The following is a 20,492-nucleotide window of genomic DNA, read 5'->3' on the forward strand; positions in this document are numbered from 1 at the left end:
CAGAAGCAGAAACTCACCCCCACCTTTGTTAATGGGTGGGCCATTAAGGCCTAGGCCAGAGTATTCTACATAACAAAGGCTATCTCACCACCTGGCCTGGGAAGATTGCATCAGCCAGCACTCAGGTGAAGCCATGTGGTCCAGACAAAGCCTACAAAGTTAGCAAAGACCTCCACCCCAGTGAGTCTGACAGTCAATGGGATATATTTCTTGCACAGGAACAGGAAACACTAAGGTGGGGCCGAACATTGGGTATATAAGAGACTCTCAGCATCTCAGCCCTTCTTTTCCTTCACCCAACATCTTGAAGCCTGTGATCATCCTTTTCCCTTTGGAGCTCCAAGCCATGTGGTCCTCCTGTCCACCATTAAACCATCTTTCCAAACAGCCTCCATGTTTTCAGTACCTTTTTCCCCTGAACCCAGAAGGATATTTCTTTCAACAATATGACTGAGGATGTTGCAGTGGCCATGTGAAAAATGATCATGTGACTTATCAGTGCTGTATAACTTCAAATGATCACTAAATGAACTTCTGTAAATTGAGGATTACCTGTAATGTGGACTTTTTTTCTTCAACAATGGACTATTTTTTTTAAGCCAGGTGAAACTGACAAAGAGTTTTGCCAGTTTCCTTAATTAGTCTACCTGACAGGAGGAATACCAGGATATATTTTTGCTCCCCCGCACCACCCAATCCCAAGTGGATTTGTTGGATGGGCAGGTTCCAAGTACAAGTCGAATTTCAAAGAGGGGGCTTATGAGAAAGGACCATCAGTGGAAACTACTACTTCTCCAAGAGTTGCTCTCAGAAAGGATAGAGGTTGGTCCTTGCTTTCCTAGCATATGTTGATTAAGGAGTAAAGAAGCATAGGAATCCCCCAAGTTGGCAGGTATGGTAATGTCTGTGTGGCCAGAACGGTTGCCTCCGCTCAGTGCCAAGGGGTATGGATTGAAATCCAGCAGCAATTTCTTAAGCCACCTTCAATTCCAGCCAGTCTCCACATGGAAGATGAGCAGCTTTAGGCTAATGTGTGGAAGAATCCTTAGTTCAGCCATCTGGAGTTTTATTAAAGAAATACAGTTTGGTACAATAGAGAAACTATTATAAATTGGAGAGGGCTCTGGGGCCCATTTCTTAGAAACCTACCATAGAAAATTCTCCATCCAAGATGTCTAACTATCCTGAAAGACTTCCAGACAGTAAAGAGGTCACCACCTCAAGGGTAGTCAAACTGTTTTCTAACATTCCTCAATAGATTTCTGCCCTTTGAGAAAGCTGAGAAGAAAGAAATCTTATGACAGGTCAAGTATCCCAAGATTACTTTTATGTTCCCATCAACCTTCTCTCCTTCAGAATAGGCATAGTCTCATTCTCTGACCTTTCAACATAGAACCTGCTTGCTGTACGACTGGCCACCCTTTCAAAAACTACTGAAGTAGTAATGCCCTTTGATATCCAGAACGAGCCATGTACGTTTTGATTTTGGCTTAGGACAATCTCTGAATGCAGACATCGTGTGAAATTGGAGAGAGATGTATATATCCTTTCAGCGTTCATTAATAAACAGTCACAGAACAAACAGCAAATGCTTTTATTTTTTCTTTAAAAAACAATAACTTAAATTTCTTACTACATACAAATCACAAGAAGCACCTGCTCATAAAATACAAACATTGGAAATTTGTGCAAAGAGGGCATGAACCAGCACAGAAACAGCACTATAAACTGGAAAAGCAGTTGCTTTAGGCAACCTATGCGAAGCAAGCTGGAGGGAAAAGAAACCCCAGTCGAGCAGGAAAATGATGAATAAAGGAAATTGACATTTTCTGACCTTAGCTTTCCTCAATGCACGAATCTATACAAAAGTCAGGATACCTTAAAGCAAAGTGTTTGCCCTTGAAGATTGGAATCTATGATTATGCAGGTCAATATTCTTATTTTAAAAATGGCTTAGAAAAATGAGTTGCATTTATATGCATATCTTTTTTTTTTTTAGGAACTGGGAGAGGTTGGTTGTATTCTGAAAGGCCTCCTGACTCTTTTTTACTAGGAAATCCTTGGGGTTATATTTTGGAAGGGAATCTGTGGGTTATTTCCCAGGCAAAGGCAGTTCCCAGGAGTATTTCTGTAGGCAAGACATTTCTATAGAATTGAACTTTGAAACTGAAGCCAATATAAATGAAGTAGAAAAAAAATCAATACTGTATGCCTCACTTTGGAGCTGCAGGCATGTTTGAACAAGATTGGTTCAGTCAGGGCTTTTATTCCATAACTACAACTGATGACACCGAGCACCGAGGACTTGGCAGAGTTTTATGGTGCCAATACATTTGCTACAAACACCGCTATGCTAGCACAGGAATTACCTACTCCAAAAACCTTGTTGCAAGTACAATACTTCACAGGGCTTGAGTGCATATTGCACTCTTGCATTGTTCAGGAAGAAAATATGACTTCATCCACCAGTATCTTCTTTGTCTGCAGAGTGGCTGCTAAGATGTTATTCTTTGTCCATCGTGTGTTCCAAAATTGATTGTGCATTCTCTTGGAATCGAATACCAAGCAAAGTATGGGCTGCCTGACCCAACAGCACGAGGATGTTACTTAAACTATTTCATCAGCAGCATTTCTATTAAAAGCTCAAGAATGTCTGTCTTTCCAATGATGGGTTCGAAAAAAAGATCTGTAATGAGAGTTGGGGGAATGGATCTCAAGGAGGAGGAACTCAGCAGGACTCGGGCAAATCGACCTTGATCTTCTAAGTGGAGAAGCACTAGGACCTGTCGGAGTGCTTGCTGAGCTTCTCGCTGGAGGCTCTCAATGTACGAGGAAGCCCGGAGACCTGGAATGTCTGGAAGGGGTGGAGGGAGAGGGAGGGGAGAGAGAATCTGAAATTAATCCCAGAATCCTTAAAAAGGCAATCTGATTTCCTTCATTTGCCTGTGATAGAAGATTAAATTATGCAAAGTTAACCCATTAGATTTAGTGTGTGTTCAATTGCATTATTTATTCCTCAATATTTATTCCTAAACCTCTTCTATGAGAGGTGCTGCTGATATTAACCCTCCAATTTATAATTCTTTTCAATTTCTCTATTGTCCTTCCTTCCCAGAAAAAAAAAAAATCTATTCAGGAAGAAACAGTATCCTGCAAACAGATATTTGATAGGGACATTTGAAAGAAGGGCCCCCACAAAATAGAAGTTTTTATATTAAACCTATTAGAGTTCTGTCATGGTCCTCTTGTTTTTAAACGTCATTATGAAGCCATTGCACATTGTTACAGGCTATTGTGTGACTCCTATTAATATTTCCATAAAGCAGTTTAAGGTCCTCCTAAAAATGCCTAGAGGTGGATAAACAATGAAGGATAAGGTCAATCAAAGCTGAATTAAAAGAAAATAGAAGCGCTTATAATTCTAGGAATGAGGTCTTCCTGTGCTGAATGGAAGTTACAGTCCAGAAGGATCAGGTGCCCACCTAAGAGAGGTTCTAGCACCTCTAATTTTAGTCATGAAGTTCATGAGATGGTATTGCCTGCTCATACTCTGTCTCAGGGTAATCAATCTGCAAGGGATACTGTGAAGAAAGTGAACTTGAAGACAGAGAAGAATGCTATTTGCCACCTCAGTTTTTTTCGATTGAAGGTGCAGAATATCACAACAATAAATACAAATGTCCACTAATGAGATTGCTTGATTGGTGATATCCAGGTTCAAGTTGGAAAAAGCTGATGACTAAGATTTGCCATTCAGTGGGTGGACAGAATGAAGTTTATTCCTAAATTTTTTTTAAAAAACCTGCAGTGTTCTGAAGCTGACATCTAAAAGGGTTGGGAGGTTGCATTTTTGTGTGTGGTAGATGCTGTGAACTGTTGCATTCTGCACCCTTCTATCTATATCTCCTTGAAAAATGTTCACAGATTTTCATATCTAGTACAGTACAATACAGTACTTGGTTTCTTAGAAAACTGATTCTATAAGGCTGCCTCAGAATTTCCACCGTACTGTGAAAAGGCCACCCCAAACTACTGTATGGAATTGCCTAGGAAGGTAAAGGAGGTTTATTTGGGCTGCTTCTCAAAAATACTACAGTAGAAACCACTTTTAATTGAGATAATGAAATCTGCAGCTTTGTTTAATTTGATAAAAAAAATTCTAATAGTATAAAAAGACACTCCTGATGTAATCAAGTATTTTATTAATACTATCACTGCTGAACACAGAATTAAAAAGCAGTTTCCTTTATCCACAAGAAAAATCCTTTCTCTTTAAGTTTTTGCCTTGCTATAAGTTTGCGGATATTTTAATAAAGCATAGAGTGCTTTTATCCACAAAAAGGCCCCCTTCCTCTAAGATCCGACACCACAAATTCATTGATTTACAAAACAGTGAACGTACTCTGCCCTGTTGAGCAGTTTCAAGATACTTTTTAGTTTTCTGTGTTTTTTAAGGTGCGTACTGCATGTATCTTTGTAGCAGAGAATTGGAAATTAATTTCTCGAATTTCAATTATTTATTACATTTATACACTGCCCATCTCATTATCAAAAGTGATCCTGAGTGGCAAAACTGCCTCAACAGATGGATTACTGTTCAATTGGCAATGCTTGATGCTGCTTTGGTTATATAAAGTTTAATCCTTGGATTTTAAAAAAAATCAGCAGCATATCTATGACCCTCTTCCCTTAATTTTTTGTTTGACTCACTAAAAGGAATAAAACTAGCCAAGACTGAGAGTCTATGGAAGAATATTGGTTGCTTTCCCATCAGTTATGAGGAGAAAAACCTTGTGTGGAGTATGGCCCTCTGATGACCTTCCCTGCATGGGGACAAGGCACTTACCCGGGTTGAACAGAATTGCACCTTTCAGGTAGGCATATTCTTTAGGACTCAGGTCTAGGCTCCAGAAAGAGTTTAAGCAGCGCTGGAGGTGCTGCACGCTGGCCAAGGTGGGCTGCACCCTCTGCAACTCCTGTCTCTTGCACTGGCCGTCAAGAAGGATCCTCTCCAGCATGCTGGGTACAGGGGTTTCCGTAACCTCGAAGGTCACCGTCTCCTGCACCAAGCCCAGAAGGAAAAGGGGAGCCCAGCAGCTGTCCAACAGTAAGAGCTGGTCTTCCCAAGGCAGGAGCTGGAAAGAAGGCAGGTTCTTCATGAAGCTGATGGTCTTCACCAAGACGTCAGAGGCTGCCTGGCAGGTAGCTTGTGGGGTCTGAAGGCAAACAGCACGGCGCTTGTGGCACAAGCAACGCTGTTGGGAAGAGCCACAGCTACCCTTGTGGTGAGTCAAGTTCTCACTTAACAGGGTGTAGAGAATGGCATTCCTGCTGTTCTCGTGATGACAAGGACACTTCTCACACTCCATATTCATGCGAGAGCCAAGCTGACTCACTCAGCACAATCAAAGTAAGTGCTTTTCCTCCCGCCTGCTGCTGCAAGCGTCCAACCCCGTCAGAGCTGCAGCTCTTGTTACTCTGCGGCTTCTTTTGTCCTCTCCTTGGCTGCTATCATCTCTGCTTATAAGGCTCCAGAATGGGTGAATAAATCCACCCACTTCGGCAGCCTTGACCTCCCGCTGATGAGCTGCAGCAGTTCATTGAAAAACAAGGGCTGCCCTGGGCTGATTGGTTAGAATGAAGTGAGGTCTCCACGTGGCTCAGAGGACCATTTTCTCAATGAAGGCGCCAGCAGACTTGGACCTTAACAGGATCGCTGGTATCAGTATAAACAAAGTCATTAACCCAGCCTGTACCATGGCACCAAGGCTCCAGTCTGTAATCAGGTTTCAGGAAATGATAGGGGTCACTGCCAAGGAGTTCACTTCACACACACACACACACAACACAACTCAAATCCAACAAAGAGAGTCCTATGCAAACAGTTCATAAAGTTTTAGCCTTGGAATAAGCAACCTGGAAGTCATGTAATCTAAGGATTGTTTAACTCAGACAGCTGCTCTTGGCTAATAATGAAGAGAGGCAAGGGACAAAAAAAAAAAAAAAAGAGCCAACTTGCTCACTATGCCTGAAAGTGTGGTGGTTGTCTTATTCAGAGAGATACTGGAAAGGTATAGTGTGCTAGTTTTCTATTTAATACAAATTCAGGTTGAGCAGAGGCTCCAGTAAGTCCAGAGCAATAGCTGCCAAATTGTTTAAACTTTACTTTTCTTTCTCAGTGATGGCATTTCCAAACTTAATTGGGTGGAGGGGAGGCAAAGTTATAGGTTTTCCCTTCCCCACCTTTTTTGTTGGTTCCTTTGCAAGACACCAAACAAGTGGACAAGGCTTCCGTAGAAAAATCTAATGCTGCACAATCTATTTTTCTACATGTAGAAATTATACACATTACCATGTTGGGAAAAGCTGGCTAGGGTGGTCTAAGGTTGAGATGACAAGAATGCAGAGGCAATCAATACCATTGCCCCATGGCAGAAAATAAGGCTATGTGGCAATCCAGATTCAAAAGAAAAGGGGGAATTGGAGCATGCGCACTACATCAGTTGACATGCCAATGAATCAAGCACATTTTCCCCCTTGGGTCATTGGTCTGCACAGCCCAAGAAGAAAGTAACAACAGGTAGTTTCTAGCAGGGAAGAAACACTATCAAGTGCTTGAAACATCTGATAGTCTAGAGCTGATGGAAATTAACTATTTTTCCCAGATGTTTTCAATCCTCCAGATGTGGTACAACTGCAAGGTTCAGAACTCCCAGCCATGAGCCATAGAGGCTTGGAATGCTGGATCTCTACTCCCAAAACTACCAAAAGACATTACTCTTGGGAACCCAAAGTGTATGCACCTCCTCCATTTTATATACACACATTGCTGGAGGCTGTCTAGTATTCTGGAAGTAGCCTTATATTCTATTGTTGTTCATTTTCTTCAGTGGAGTCGAGCAACGGACAAATGTATTAACTGAAGAGAGCAGAAAGGTACAGAAGAGTTTATTTAGAGTTGCTAATCATCGTGGATAGCTTGCTCCTGGGCACTCTGTTAATCATGAGTTTGACAATGCATGAAAGCATCACCTTTTAAATCGTGCATGCAGAATACGAGCTATCTGTAAGCAACAAAGCAGAACAAAATGTTCTTGACTGACATGTCCAACTCTGAAAAGAAGAGATCTGACAAGGTGGGCAGCTCATTTTCAGCAAGCCAGAGACCTGCTTCTTGTTCATTTCATCCCCTTTAACACCAGAAGAGCCTTATTGTTGGCATCTCATATCCTCATGTCAACACAACTCATGAGACTGACTTAAGCTGAGCATAACTCTTTAGATTTCTTGGTGGAATTAGTGATATAATAACCACATCCTAATTTTCCTTGGATGTGGATTGGATTTGAAACTCCCCAACCTCAATACTGCAACAGAAACAATGAAGCATTTTGTAGCTTCTCAAACTTTTGAGTCTATTCTCATCAAAGCTCTGAGGTAAGTTACAAAATGGCTTGGGGAAACAGTGGAGGACAATAAAATTGACAAGAACGAAAATAAGACCAGCATATCACATTATTAAAGAGCTTAGCATTCTTGCAATCTATCCCAAATCCTGGACAAATATACACCAGGTTTCACATTTTATGATTGCAGTGTTCATTCCGAAGATAATAAATAGTAAAGAGTATCAAATACATGGATCTGTGATGAAGCTGCTCCTGTTACCTCTAAATAGCAACCTGTATTTACCCAGAACACACATGCTTGCAGTGCTACACCTTGGAGTGATAGCTCAAAGGGAACATGCCAAAAATATTTAAAGATTGTCAGTGCTTTGATTGATTCTGAAGCCACTTCTGGTTGTTATACAGAATTATATCTGTATCATGGTTGCTTGGTTTTTGAAACAACAAGATTGTGATGTTATTTTGAAGGTAGGACTTCCAGCCCTTTATTTAGGAGCAAGAGTATGATCAAGGATGAATATCAACTTCAGATTAAAAAAAAAACATTTTTTTTAAATGATACCTTCCCAGCTTTTCCAAAACTGATGAAGCCCAAGGGAAAGCAATTATTACAGTTCCCAAATACAGTTCCCATTTATATCCTTCATCTCCCTAAAATATTGCCTTACAAAGATGAAGGACAGACTTCTGATAACTGATGCTGCTGTTGAAAATCCACAAGTCTAAGCAGTATATTATATGGAGTTACAGTACAACTTCTTTTTAACCCCAAAGTGGAGCGATATGAGTATTTGCATCATCCCAAAGGGAAAGGCATTTCTTGCTGTTTACAATTTGAATGTTTGCCAGGAAAGGAGAAAAAAAAAATAGGGGGAATTGTATTAGTTGAATTTTGCTTTGGAAAAATCCATTTCTGGATGCTGTTCCATGAACCTGCAAGAGAGAGAAATGAATATTAGTTGACAGAGATAAAGAATACCACCATTTATATCCCTCAGCTCCAGTTCCCTCCCGCAGCACTAAATTGGAAAGAAAGTTCCTAATAGTTGATGCTAGGTAGTTTGGCTGCTGCATATAAAACAGGGTCTCAGCAAAGATATCTTAGAACAGGTCAAACTTGTGGCCCATAGGCCAGATGCGTCATGTGCTGGCCACGCCCACTCCCAGCTTAGTGAGGTGGGGGGGAAGTTGCGATATGTTATGTGATGACAGTGTGATGCCACGAGTTTGACACCCCTGCCTTAGAAGGATAATGCCCAAAATATATTAGGTAGTAAGGGAAATCCTGTTTCAGATACAACCCTTCTTTTTTCGATCAAACACTACTCTCTGGAAGGAAAGTACTTTTAAAAAAACAGGGAGTGACCAGTCTAGATAAAAGCAACAATAGATAATTTAATTATTTGTAATATTATAATACGATAACATAATAAATTACAAAAATTGCCATTTTGTAAGGTAAGAATTTCTAAGCAATCACTGTGGCTTTACTGGCCATGTAGAATCACATCAACTCTTTCCTTCACCCTATCAGTAAAACTGTCCTATTATGGAATCCAACAGTTGTAAATCAGCAATGGTAAATCTATCAAATATTGCCCTTAGGAACTATTAGCTCCATGTCAAATATGAATTTTCCAAAGCAAGCAAATATTTCTGTTTGTGCATCATTTGAAGGAACGTTTCTTACTAGAACTTATTGGAAATCATACTGTTTAGAAAGAATTAACTTCTGACATCCTTTTCCCATTACAATTATCTCAGCAAATGCCTGTTAGAAGTATTAGATCATGTTTAATAGTATTATTTTCAAGCTTTAACTGCTTTTACATTCTTAAAGTCTATGTAACTGTTGGAGTTCATACAATTACATAAAGCTCCCATTTTAAAGAAAGATAACTGTTAGGGCACGGAGTTACCCTGACTCTAACTTACTAAGCTCAGAGTACATGGATTTCACTGATCACCTGAAAGCACACCATTTCCCCCCCACCCGAATTGTTTTATTTACTGGTACTTGACACCTGTGACTACTTCATGGGGTCACTTTTTCCGCACTATCTGAAAACATTACCCAGCAGAAGGGCAAAGGGTAAAGTTTCAGAGCTAACAGACAAATTAAGAATATCGTTGGAGCTGAATGGCACTTTTCCAAGACTTCTTAATGAGCCAATCTGTAAAATAGTTGAATTATTAACTGAGAACACCCTTAATGATATCACACATAATGGAAGAATTAAGACCCAAAGAAGAGATACAGTGGAGAGCTTGGAAGGAGGAGGAAGGCAAACAGCTCTTGGTGGACTGACAGGGCTAAAATGCGGTGCAACATCCTGAACAAAAATTATATATTTTCTGAAAAGCGTTGCTTGTTTGAATACGCCACTACTGATACTAGAAAAAGGCCTCATATCCAAGCCGTGACACTGTGCCTATGGAGATTAGCCAGGGAAAGAGACAGAAATTGCCCCCACTTCTGGCTTTATCCCCTTTCTCTGCTTGTGCTATTTAGAATGACTAATGAAAAGCGTTTGAACTTTAGTTACCCTGCTTGCAACGATGCGCATCACCCAATCTGGCCTTAAAAGGGGAATTACTCACAGAAGCTTCTACTGAGATCTCTGACAAGCAGGGCAATAAAACAATAAAATTCATGATTGTCTAGTGAGCGGTGTTATCTGACTTGGAAGGCAGAGGGAGATTAGAGGCAGAGACACCACGTCATAGTTCAGGCCGAGATGGTACTACCTGGCTTTGTAGTCTCTACATAGCACTTACTTGCTGGGCTGTCCTTAAAAATGGCGAATAGATGGCAACACAAATCTAATAAATAACGCAAATAAATAAATACCACAACCCTTTCCCCACTATTAGGAGGCAGGCTGGAAACAAGCCATCGCTCCCTTCTTCACAGTGTCAAACTGGCCTTACTCACTTTTTCAGTATGTCCTGCTTCTTTTGCTCATCCGATGTGGGAAGCCCCATTGATTTCTGCCTCTGATCATACATCATTTTCTCAACCATGCTGCGTGTTTCGCTATCCAAGTCTGATAACTTGGAAATTGAGAGAAATGTATTAGATACATTTGTTATTAATGTGATACATTTGTCACTCACTTTCTAACTACCACTTAACAAAGTCACATTAATAACACTTGTATATATAGCAAGGAAAGACTCTTTTTTTCCTTTGGTTCCACGATCACCAAAACTGTCTTCGGTTCTACTCCTTGGTTTTCACTGCTGTATATTCAGCAGCAGCAGCAGCTCATCAAGGCCTCTGAACAAGCACCCCAGAGAGAGAGAGAGAGACAGCCATTGAAACTTATCTAAACGTTTGAAGAAAGAGGCCTTTGCTTGCCAGGAGCAGCATATAAAAAAGAAACTAAGACTTGCTTAGGAAAATATGCATTAGATTGTACAGTTGTGTTTTTTTTAAAAAAAAAGTTTGCCACTCCTTTGTTCTTGGGTGCTTGGAAACTATGTCCTGAAAAAGTTTCCCATCCAAGTACTAGCTGTAAAGGAATTAAGCGCTGACCTTGAAAAAGACAGGAGGGAACTGTTAAGCTGTTATATTGGCTTTCAAACCGTTAATAAGCATAAAATTCCTGGAATTTCCACTGTGGTGTTTTTTTTTCTTGCCCTGACCTACTTCAAAGAGCTAACAAAAAGGAATCCTGATGCCGCTATTTGCTGAAACAGACTGTGGTTACAATTTAATAAAGTAACAGATTCCATCGCGCTGCTGACAATTAACTATTTCAACCGTCTGTGAAATGTACACTCCTAATTCCAGCGGCAATCAAGGGAGGGGTGGGGGTTTTGGAGGAGATGGCGGAGTTCAAATTCTCTGCCATGCAATGACCCCTGATAACTTGTGTGTATGTGAAGAGTGTGCCTGCCTGGGCCACACCCACATCCTCCAAGGCCACCAATCCATTCCAGAAGTGAAATATGAGCCACAAATGGTCAGCAACACTCTTGGGTTAAAACAAAACCTGGCCAAAAAAAAAAAAAAAACCCACTCACTTTTGAATTCTCAGGATTAATTTTCTTGGTGTTAATCTCTGGGTCTGTTTGGATTAACTTATTCCACCATTCCATCTTGTTGATCTACAGTGAAAAGAGAAATGTTGTTATGTAGAATATGTCAGCTTCTTTGGATGTGGCATATGTGATAAGAACATAACTTTTGTGATTTACGGATCCTCAAGCATCCTGTTCTTCTGTCTCATCGCAATATTACTGCATACACCTTACTTGGGGTGTTAGGTATACCCTATTAAAGAAGTATTAAATATAAAGCAATCAGCATACCAAACTTGATTGCAGGAAATACGACTTCAGCAACAGAGTCGTCAATGTCTGGAATACTCTACCTGACTCTGTGGTTTTTCCCCCCAAACCCCAAAAACTTTGACCAGGGCCGACTGTCTACTATTGACCTCACCCCTTTCCTAAGAGGTCTGTAGGGGGCGTGCATAAGCGCACCAACGTGCCTACCGTCCCTGTTCTATAGCTTCTTTTATTTTACTTTTTTATGTATCCATGTGTTCATAACTATGCTTTTACTTATACCTATTATCTTCTAAGCAATTGACAAACCAAATAAACAAATAAAATAAACTCTTGCAAAATCATCTTTTAACTAAATTCCAGAAACGTTTGCTTTGTACCTTTTCCAAGTGCACTGTCACTATTTTTCCATCCTCAATTAGCCATGAGCTCTCCTCCACCTTTACTTCATTGTATAGGTCTCCATCAATCATGGGGGGGTGGCCCTTCAAGCCCACCTTCAGATGGCGCCTCTGTATATCAACCACCATGTCTTTTCCCTTCAGTTTGAAGCTCACATTGAATGGGATGGCCAACTAGAGGAAACAGGAAGAGAGAACAGGGAATTCTTCATGGAAACCTCAGGCAGGGAAGATCATTATTAGTAAGAATCCTAGAGTATTGCAAGGGACCTTAGAAGTCTTCTAGCTACCCTCCTGCCCAGGGCAGGAATCCTCAAACCTATGCAGATAAATGGCTTTATCTGAACACTTCCATGATGAAGCACCCGTGATTTACGAGACAAATGGTTTCATTGTTAATTACTTCTTGTGTTCAGGGAATTCCTCCTTATTTCAAGTTTCAATATTGCTCTGTAAAGCTATCGCTCCCTGGTTCTTGTCTTACCGTCAAGCATCAGAGGATCCTTCCCCGTAATAGTTCTTTCAGTACTAGAAAACCGCTACTATGTCTCTCCTTAGCCTTCTCTTCTTTAGCCCAAATATACTCAGTTATTGAAATTTTTCACTGATGGTAAACTCCTTACCATCTTTGTTGTTCTTCTCTATCCTTATAACAATCTATTTCATTACAGTTCTGCTTACTGTTCTATTCCTGACACAGAATAGTATTCTGTGGCCAATTCTAAAAGTGAAGCAGCTATTCATTAATTTGTGGTTTCTCATATATGTTTTTTCTTTATTATCCAAAAGAGATTTATGAATCACAATTAAGTATTTCACTGATTCATTTTCCTCATAAGAAGCAGAGACTATTACATAAAATCTAGCATGTACTTCAAAATCTACAACTTACATCAAGTTCAGAGAGAGTTTGTGTCCACCTGTAGTTTGGCAAGTCTGCTCCATTTCCAGAGTTTGGCTTAAGTTTGCCTTTGTCCTTCTCATCTTCCTCTTCTTCATCGGTATCCTTATATAACATAGGAACGCACATAAAATACATTTCAGAATTTTTTTAATGAAGGATATTTTCTATTTACTGCATTGTTCATAGAGATGGCAATTCATCTATTTTACATGTATGGGTTCAACTTTCTTAAAAATCTTGTCTAAGCCAGGTTTTAAAATTACACTGCAAAGGTCTTTTTGCCTATAGCAGTCTCTCTCTGTGTGTGTGTGTGTGTGTGTGTGTGTGTGTGTGTCCGTGTGTCCCCTCTGCAATGTACTTGAGTTGTAGTTACAATATTCTGGCTAACATCTTCTTTATTTTCAACCATCTTAAAGCAATGAAATAGCCAACAGATCACCAATAGTCTTTTGTGTCAGAAGTTAAAATCTTGAAAAATACATTACTTGCTTGCTGGATTCGGAAGATTCCACTTGATTCTCAGAAGACTTGACTGGTATGTTCATTGCATCATTTTCTTTCTTCTCTTTGTTCTGTTTCAAAAGAGTAGCACCTCTATAAGCCCGTTTATTTGTGATATGCACATTTAAGCAGCTTAGCAATAGCAGTAATCCCACACCATCACTCATATCCAGTACAAATGGTAGCACCGAATGGGGTCATGTAAAAGTCAAAAAGAGAAGTTTCCAAATATACTGCAGTTGTATTATGCCCCACCAATAGAGAGAAACAGATTCACACCTGGTCTATTTCCAGTTGCAATCTTTCTGCCTCCTCATCGGTCAGCTCCTTAATCCTTGGCTCAACGTCTTCTTGTTTAGTTTCTTTGGCAAGTTTGGCGGCTCGATCCGCTTTTTCCCGCTGTTCTGCTTCTTGACGAGCTTTCTTTTCTTTCTGGGCTTTCAGAGCGAGTTTGTTGTGCCGACTGAAAGTCTCTGTGATTAACTGAGGTGAGAGAATAGAAAAGTAGTATAATGGGCACGATCGTCCTCAGTTACACAAGCAGTAAAAATGATCTCAATTCCAGCTCTGTAGCTGGGGACTGCATCCATGCGGTTTTCTTGGCAGAGATTTAAAACACAATGAATGGGAAACCTCTTTCAAATGATAGAATGTCCAGGACTGCTCCCCCCAATTCCTCCAACGAGGGAAATCAGGATTGAGACTTTAAAAGTTAAAATTGTAGCCCACATTGTAAAACTATCCCCCCCCCATTTGTTTTTACAGGGAGCTAAAGATGTCAGACTTGTAAAGTTTATTTAAGGCAAAGATTCACACTCACTGCTCGTTAAAATTTTGTTTTTCCTCCAAAAAGGATTGTAACAGGAAACTTATATTTGTTTTTAGAATAATAAAAGCGATCTGCTCCTTTCCAAAGAGTCCGCGGTAGGAAAGAACAGGGGCCACCTTTGTCCACAGTTTAGAGAAGTCCTGAAGGTCAGGGCTGCAGTGTATTTGCTCCAAGCAGTGACACAATCATTGGACTGGCTTAATTTCAAGGGTTCCCACTGATGGGTGACCTTCACAGCTACTGCAGCAGCCAAGGGTCGTGAACAGAAGTGCTGAAATTGGTAACACATAATCTGTTTTGCCCTTTGGATGGTGACATGTCGGAGACGCATGCCAAATTCTGACCTTGTCTACTGCTGCTAATTTGAAAAAAAAAAGGACAGAAGAAGTTGCTCTTTAAGTGGTGGGCAACTGGATATCTTAGCCTTTATATAAGAGCTTAGTATTGCTGGCTTTCTCATTTAACAAAATCTGAGTTTAGATTCTAGTGGCTTTATTCTTTTCATGGAATACTCATTTTACTAACGTAAGGAGCAAACAGATTTTAAACAGCATTGTTCTAGATACTTCTTCCATTGCAGCATAATAGAGGAAGTATCATCTATTCCCTAACTTCTGCTGTACTAAGGTACCTATAGGTTTACTTAATTCCATAAGATTTAAATACTGTAATTTAAATACACCTGAAAGGATTACTTTCCAATTTCCTATACTGTATCACCTTTAGAAACAGACTTTGATTAACTTTTGAAGGCAAAAGATGTGAGTCAACATTGTACATCCCTCAGGGAATGTAATAGCCACTTTTGAAAGGCTTTGTAAGTAATTATATTTAGAATATGTAAAATGGCTTGAGCATATTTTTAATATCTAGTTTCATAAATTAAATATTCTACTTAAACTGCTCACTCATCCTTAATGGATTACAGTTTATTCTTTCCCCCACAAAAAAGTTCACAAAACATTGTTTGGAAAACTTACAGAAGAATAGTTTTTTTTTAAAAATGATGTGTCATACTGCCTCATCACTCTATTAGTGAAACCGATTTGGAATAGAGTGGATCATGCAGAACATTTCACAAAATCAGGTTAGAGAAACTCTGCTCTTTGGGAAAAACCACTGTTAAAGAATTGGACTTAGTACTTTTCAGGAGAGAACAAATAAAAGTAAACTGGTATTATTGATCCTCAGGTATCTGAGTCAGACCAATACATTTTTGACATGCTAGTTTTTCAACCAGCCTTTGGTCAAAGCTTAACCAAACAAAATAACCCAAAACATCTATTATTGTCATACTCTGAAATAAACGTGCTCAATTAAGGGCAGACATAACATAACGTGGCCTCTCCAGTTTCTTTCCAGAGCCAGCAACTTAAAATCAAGGAAAAATTGAGATTTAAAAACACACGGTGGGAAATATTTCAATCTTCATTAAAGAGAAAAATATCTTTATAAACCAAATCATATACCTTCTCAGCAGCGCCTTCTTCTCCCCCCACAAAGAAATCAGTTTTGCGTCTCAGGAAACTGAAAAAGGTATTCACAAGCTGTAAAGGAACAAAAGTACCATAATCAAGGATAAGTAGCTCACATTTCAACCTACATGATATACATATTTTTATATAAAAAACATATAGAAGTGACACACCTACCCAGGTTGCTTGTGGAGACCCTGTTTAAAGTACTGGTTAAGGTGTTGGAGTCAAAATTGAGGAGACAGTGAGTTTTGGTCCTCCCTTAGGCAGGAAAACTGACTAACGGCAGGTCACTTTGGACTAGCCATTCTTTCTCAGCTCAGCCCACCTCACAGGGTTGTACTGGGAAAAAAATAGGAGGCAGGACCATTATATATCCTGCCCTGAGTTGTACAAAAGTAAAGGCAGGATACAAATATTACAGAGACTACATAATATACGCAATGTTATTTTGGTAATACTAGTAATTCTTCTGCTCCCCCAGGATACAACCTCTAATAAACTACTCCAGACTCAATTATTATAGAACAAATATCCTATTCAAGGAAGTTGGAGCAATGACCAACCAAAACTTTTAACATCAAAATTTTTTCACTATAGTAGTCTACCTTAATGTAGACAATAATGTAGACCATTATTGAGATAGTTTGTTAATGTTCTGAACAAACTATTTCAATAATGGATCCCCAGTTGAGTTTTAATGTAGTTGTACACAATGCTACTTTTACTTGCACTTTTTCAATTAAAGCCAACAGTTTAAAGGATCAACTGGTCTGTCAGAACAAGCATGGGTGTTTCCATCTACTAGGCTGACTATCACATCTGGTAGATGACTTCACTGTTTAAGTGTAGCTGTTTCTAGGTTTTCATCTCCTGGTAAATTAATGTGCTTCCCCTGGTAAGGGGAACCAAGTCAATAGGAAAAGACTTTGTAAGGCCTTTCTGAATGGAATTTTCTAGTTTTCTAATTTATAAATCTGTAAGAAATTCCATGTCTGCCACTGACCAAAGCAAATTTTTTTATATTAACCTGAGGCCTTTTCAAAATTATCTAGAAGTTCCGCAGTGGGATATTCTATAGCATTATTGCTGCATGAAAAGGTATTTTCTTTAATCAGTATCAAGACTTTAGTGAAGGTTAAATGCAAATCCTAATATTATAGAGGAAACTTTCATACGTGCTAGGCAATAAGAGAAAGTGACATATTTTATTTTAAGATTTCCTTGATAAATTTTATAGAATTCATGTTTTTACACAATTTGGAAAAGGTCCCAGAAAACTTTAGCTGGAACCTATTGTGTTACTGTTGAAATATAAAACATATTGACAAAATTACGTAAATTTTCCCACTCTAAAGGTTTTATTAATTCATTTTGTTGAATGTATGAAGCCATCATAAAGTCTCTTTTTCTCTGTGGAATGTATATGAATGCATCCACAAGTATGGGATATACATAGGAACAAATATTTGTGTGTATACATATTGGAACAGTTTACCTTCACTGGGTGTTATATAGTCAATGGATTTTTTTATTACTGTGATGATCATTGTACTATGTTTAGTTTTACTGTAAGCAAGCTGCTCAGATCCTTTAGGAATTGAGCAGCACAGAAACAGTCAATGACACCAAAATATCAACAGAAAAGAAATAAGTAACAGCAGTGTTTTAATGGGATATAAAAATGTTGAACTGCAATTCCCATTATTCTCATGCACATGGTTCATGCCACCTTATTGGAAGGATGGCAGATACATCTAAAGGCCAGTGGAGGGTTGCATTATATTTGTTAAGTTTGTATTTTGCCTTTTGTTCAGGAGGTGTACTTCTTCACCTAGTCCCATCATCCCAAATTGCGAGGTAGGTTGAGAACATATGGCTGCTCCTAGTTCACTTGCTGCACTTTCCATGCTTAAGGATGGAGTTGAACATGCACCTCCCAGTCTGTTGTCCAACACTTTCACCAGTAAATCAGCGCCCAAACACAGAATAAGTTAAATACAAATTCCAATCTGCATTAAAAGAAACCCCCAAAGGGTTCAATGAGTATAATACAAATTGCAAGCAAAGAATGCAGATTCATACCAAGAAACAGCCCATTCCTCAATGGCCCTGGGTGTTTGGTGCTGGCCCTTTCAATAAGCCACCATTAAGCAAGCCATGGCATAGCTGCACTCATAAATTCCATCTCTGGACTGTACAGAGATCCAGTTCATTCATTTTCAACCAAAAGCTCCGAGTAGCAGTATTGTACAACTATGAACTATGAATACAATCTGCCCAATAACTGGCCCAGAATCGAAAAGAGCTGCAGGTTAGTGGTAGCCAGGATACAGACCCGCAAGGAGATCATTGGCTGTAAAACACGGTGAAGCGGTATACAAGTCTAACTGCTATTGCTATTCATCAGGGATATTTTCTGGACTCTATTAGAAATTAGCGGCAACATATCAGTCTTAAAATGCCATAGAAATCACAACATCTAGTAACTAAAAAGTAGTACTTTTACCCCAATATGTTTTTTAAAAATTCTAATCCTTTCCAGGTGGTTTTCCCCCTCCAAGGAACTGGGGGAGGGGGGGCGGATGTAGGGGGTGTGCATAAGCGCACCAACGTGTCTACCATCCCTGTCCTATTGTTTCTTTTATTTTTCTTATATGTACCCATTTCATGTATTCATAACTATGTATATACTTATACCTATTATCTTGTAAGTCAGGGGCCTCCAACCTTGGCAACTTTAAGCCTGGAGGACTTCAACTCCCAGAATTCCCCAGCCAGGTGGCTGGGGAATTCTGGGAGTTGAAGTCCTCCAGGCTTAAAGTTGCCAAGGTTGGAGGCCCTGTTGTAAGCGATTGACAAATCAAAATAAATAAAAATAAATCAATAAATCAATAAAACTTCAGTGCCACCGTTCCACATGGGAATCTTCACCCCATAAGTCTCAGATGCAGCCCCACCTTCCTCGGCTTTCCCCAAAACAAGAGATACAAAAGCTGCACATTTTAAAACCGTTTCGGGGATTTCGTACGGATTTTTTTTTTCTTCTTCGTGAATTGGGGGCTACGTTTATTGGGCCCCTTTCGCCGAAGAGGAGGACAGGCCTGCAATTGACGCCGGCTCAGACCAACCTTCTCCCTCTCCCCGCGTGAGGTGTTCCAGGCGGTTCACAAGAGGGACAGCCACCTTCTCTCTCCCGTTGGTGTTCCGTGAGGGAAGGAAACGGACTCCGAGGCGGAGGGGCTCCGAAAAGGAAGGCCGTTAGGAAAGAAAGGACCGCCCGCACCTGCCCTCCATTTTACCTCACGCACGCCGCCCTGATGCTGCTGGGCCATGGCGAGCAACATGCCGTCGAATCGCTCCTCGTTGTCGGCAGCCTCCTCCCCGCTGGCCCCCATGACGCCGGGATCGCTTGACTGAGACGCTTCCTTTTTCCTTCAGGGCCGCTCGGCTCGCCTCAGCACGCACCTCTCCGAGGGTGGCCGGAAACGGAAGAGAAGCGCATTCCGCCCAACCCGTTCCGGAAAGCTTTTGGCCAACCGTCGAACTCGCCGCCTTGATTGACAAGGCGGCTCTTTCAATCCGCGGCGAGAGGAAGTCAAAGACTGCCCCGTTAGCCCGCCCCCCCGTGTTTGGCGTCGGTTGCTACGGTTACCGCCTCTGATGGGGGGGAAAAACGATGGGAAATTCTAGAATATACGTTCGCGGCCAGCGCGGAGAGGCCCGGCGGCAGCTTCGCGGATGCTTTGGTCGTTTGCAATAAAATGTCTGAAAAGACCAGACTGAAGCTTTGAATTTATCACCTTTATTCCCCTTTCTTTCCCCCATGTTAGGTTCCTCCCCGCAACATTTCTGTAAAGTGATGAAGAACGGTTAAGGTACTGGGCATGGCTAATCTAGTGAAGAGAAGGACCAGGGGAGACAGGAGAGCAGTCTTCCAATATTTGAGGGGCTCTCAGTTTAGCCACAGAGAGGAGGGAAGGGGTCAAGCTATTTTCTAAAACTCCTATAGGTCAGACAAGGAATAATGGATGGAAACTGAACAAGGAGAGATTCAACCTGGAAATAAGGAGAAACTTTCTGACAGTGAGAACAATCAACCAATGGAACAGAAGTTGCCCTCAGAAGTCGTGGGAGCTTCATCACATGAGACCTTCAAGAAGAGATTGGACTGCCATTTGTCAGAAATGGTTTAGGGTCTCCAGCTTGGGGGTGGGGTGGGGTTATAGGACTAGATGACCTTTAAGGTCCCTTCCAACTCTGATTATCTGTTATCTGATTAGACGATGTGAGTCCATTGTTTGTAACCTCTAATGTTCTCGCCTAGCATTTTAATAATATTAAAAGAAATATTCCATGGTTTTATTGTAGAGCACCCTTCAATATTGTTATTTCATTGTTTTTAATTGCATGTTCATCCCCCACAGAAATAAATTGGCCAAACAAATCGATAATCTTGCAGAACTGAGGTGTAACGTGTACTGTTCTAGAAGCACGTGTGTGACTGCCCACAGCACTGTATTTTTCACCAGCTGAAGTTTCTGGATGCTCTTCAAGGGCAGCCCTGTGTAGGGTGTGTTACAGCAATCCAGCCAGGATCAGTCATTATGAAAGAGCCTCCAGATTCAGGAATGGGCACAACTGGCACCCAAGACACGGCTGTGCAAAGCCCCTCCT

General features: G+C 40.5%; 2 protein-coding genes across 2 annotated transcripts; both read right to left on the reverse strand.

Moving 5' to 3' along the window:
* Positions 1–1,578: 1,578 nt before the first annotated feature.
* Positions 1,579–6,008, reverse strand: NR0B2 (nuclear receptor subfamily 0 group B member 2). The gene is made up of 2 exons (XM_026702532.2): positions 4,847–6,008; positions 1,579–2,854 (listed from the first exon to the last, which is right to left on the reverse strand). Exons 1-2 carry the CDS (start codon positions 5,373–5,375, stop codon positions 2,613–2,615), a joined length of 771 nt encoding a protein of 256 aa, XP_026558317.1. The 5' UTR covers positions 5,376–6,008; the 3' UTR covers positions 1,579–2,612.
* Positions 6,009–6,932: 924 nt separating this feature from the next.
* Positions 6,933–19,391, reverse strand: NUDC (nuclear distribution C, dynein complex regulator). Its single transcript, XM_026702531.2, has 9 exons — positions 19,118–19,391; positions 15,810–15,887; positions 13,791–13,994; positions 13,496–13,582; positions 12,999–13,112; positions 12,086–12,280; positions 11,439–11,522; positions 10,345–10,463; positions 6,933–8,342 (listed from the first exon to the last, which is right to left on the reverse strand). The coding sequence occupies exons 1-9, from the start codon at positions 19,211–19,213 to the stop codon at positions 8,291–8,293; spliced, it is 1,029 nt and encodes a 342-aa protein (XP_026558316.1). The 5' UTR covers positions 19,214–19,391; the 3' UTR covers positions 6,933–8,290.
* Positions 19,392–20,492: the final 1,101 nt, after the last annotated feature.

This window comes from Pseudonaja textilis, chromosome 10, assembly GCF_049901715.1.
Source record: "Pseudonaja textilis isolate UNSWEBS1 chromosome 10, rPseTex1.2, whole genome shotgun sequence".
Classification (NCBI taxonomy): Eukaryota; Metazoa; Chordata; class Lepidosauria; order Squamata; family Elapidae; genus Pseudonaja; species Pseudonaja textilis.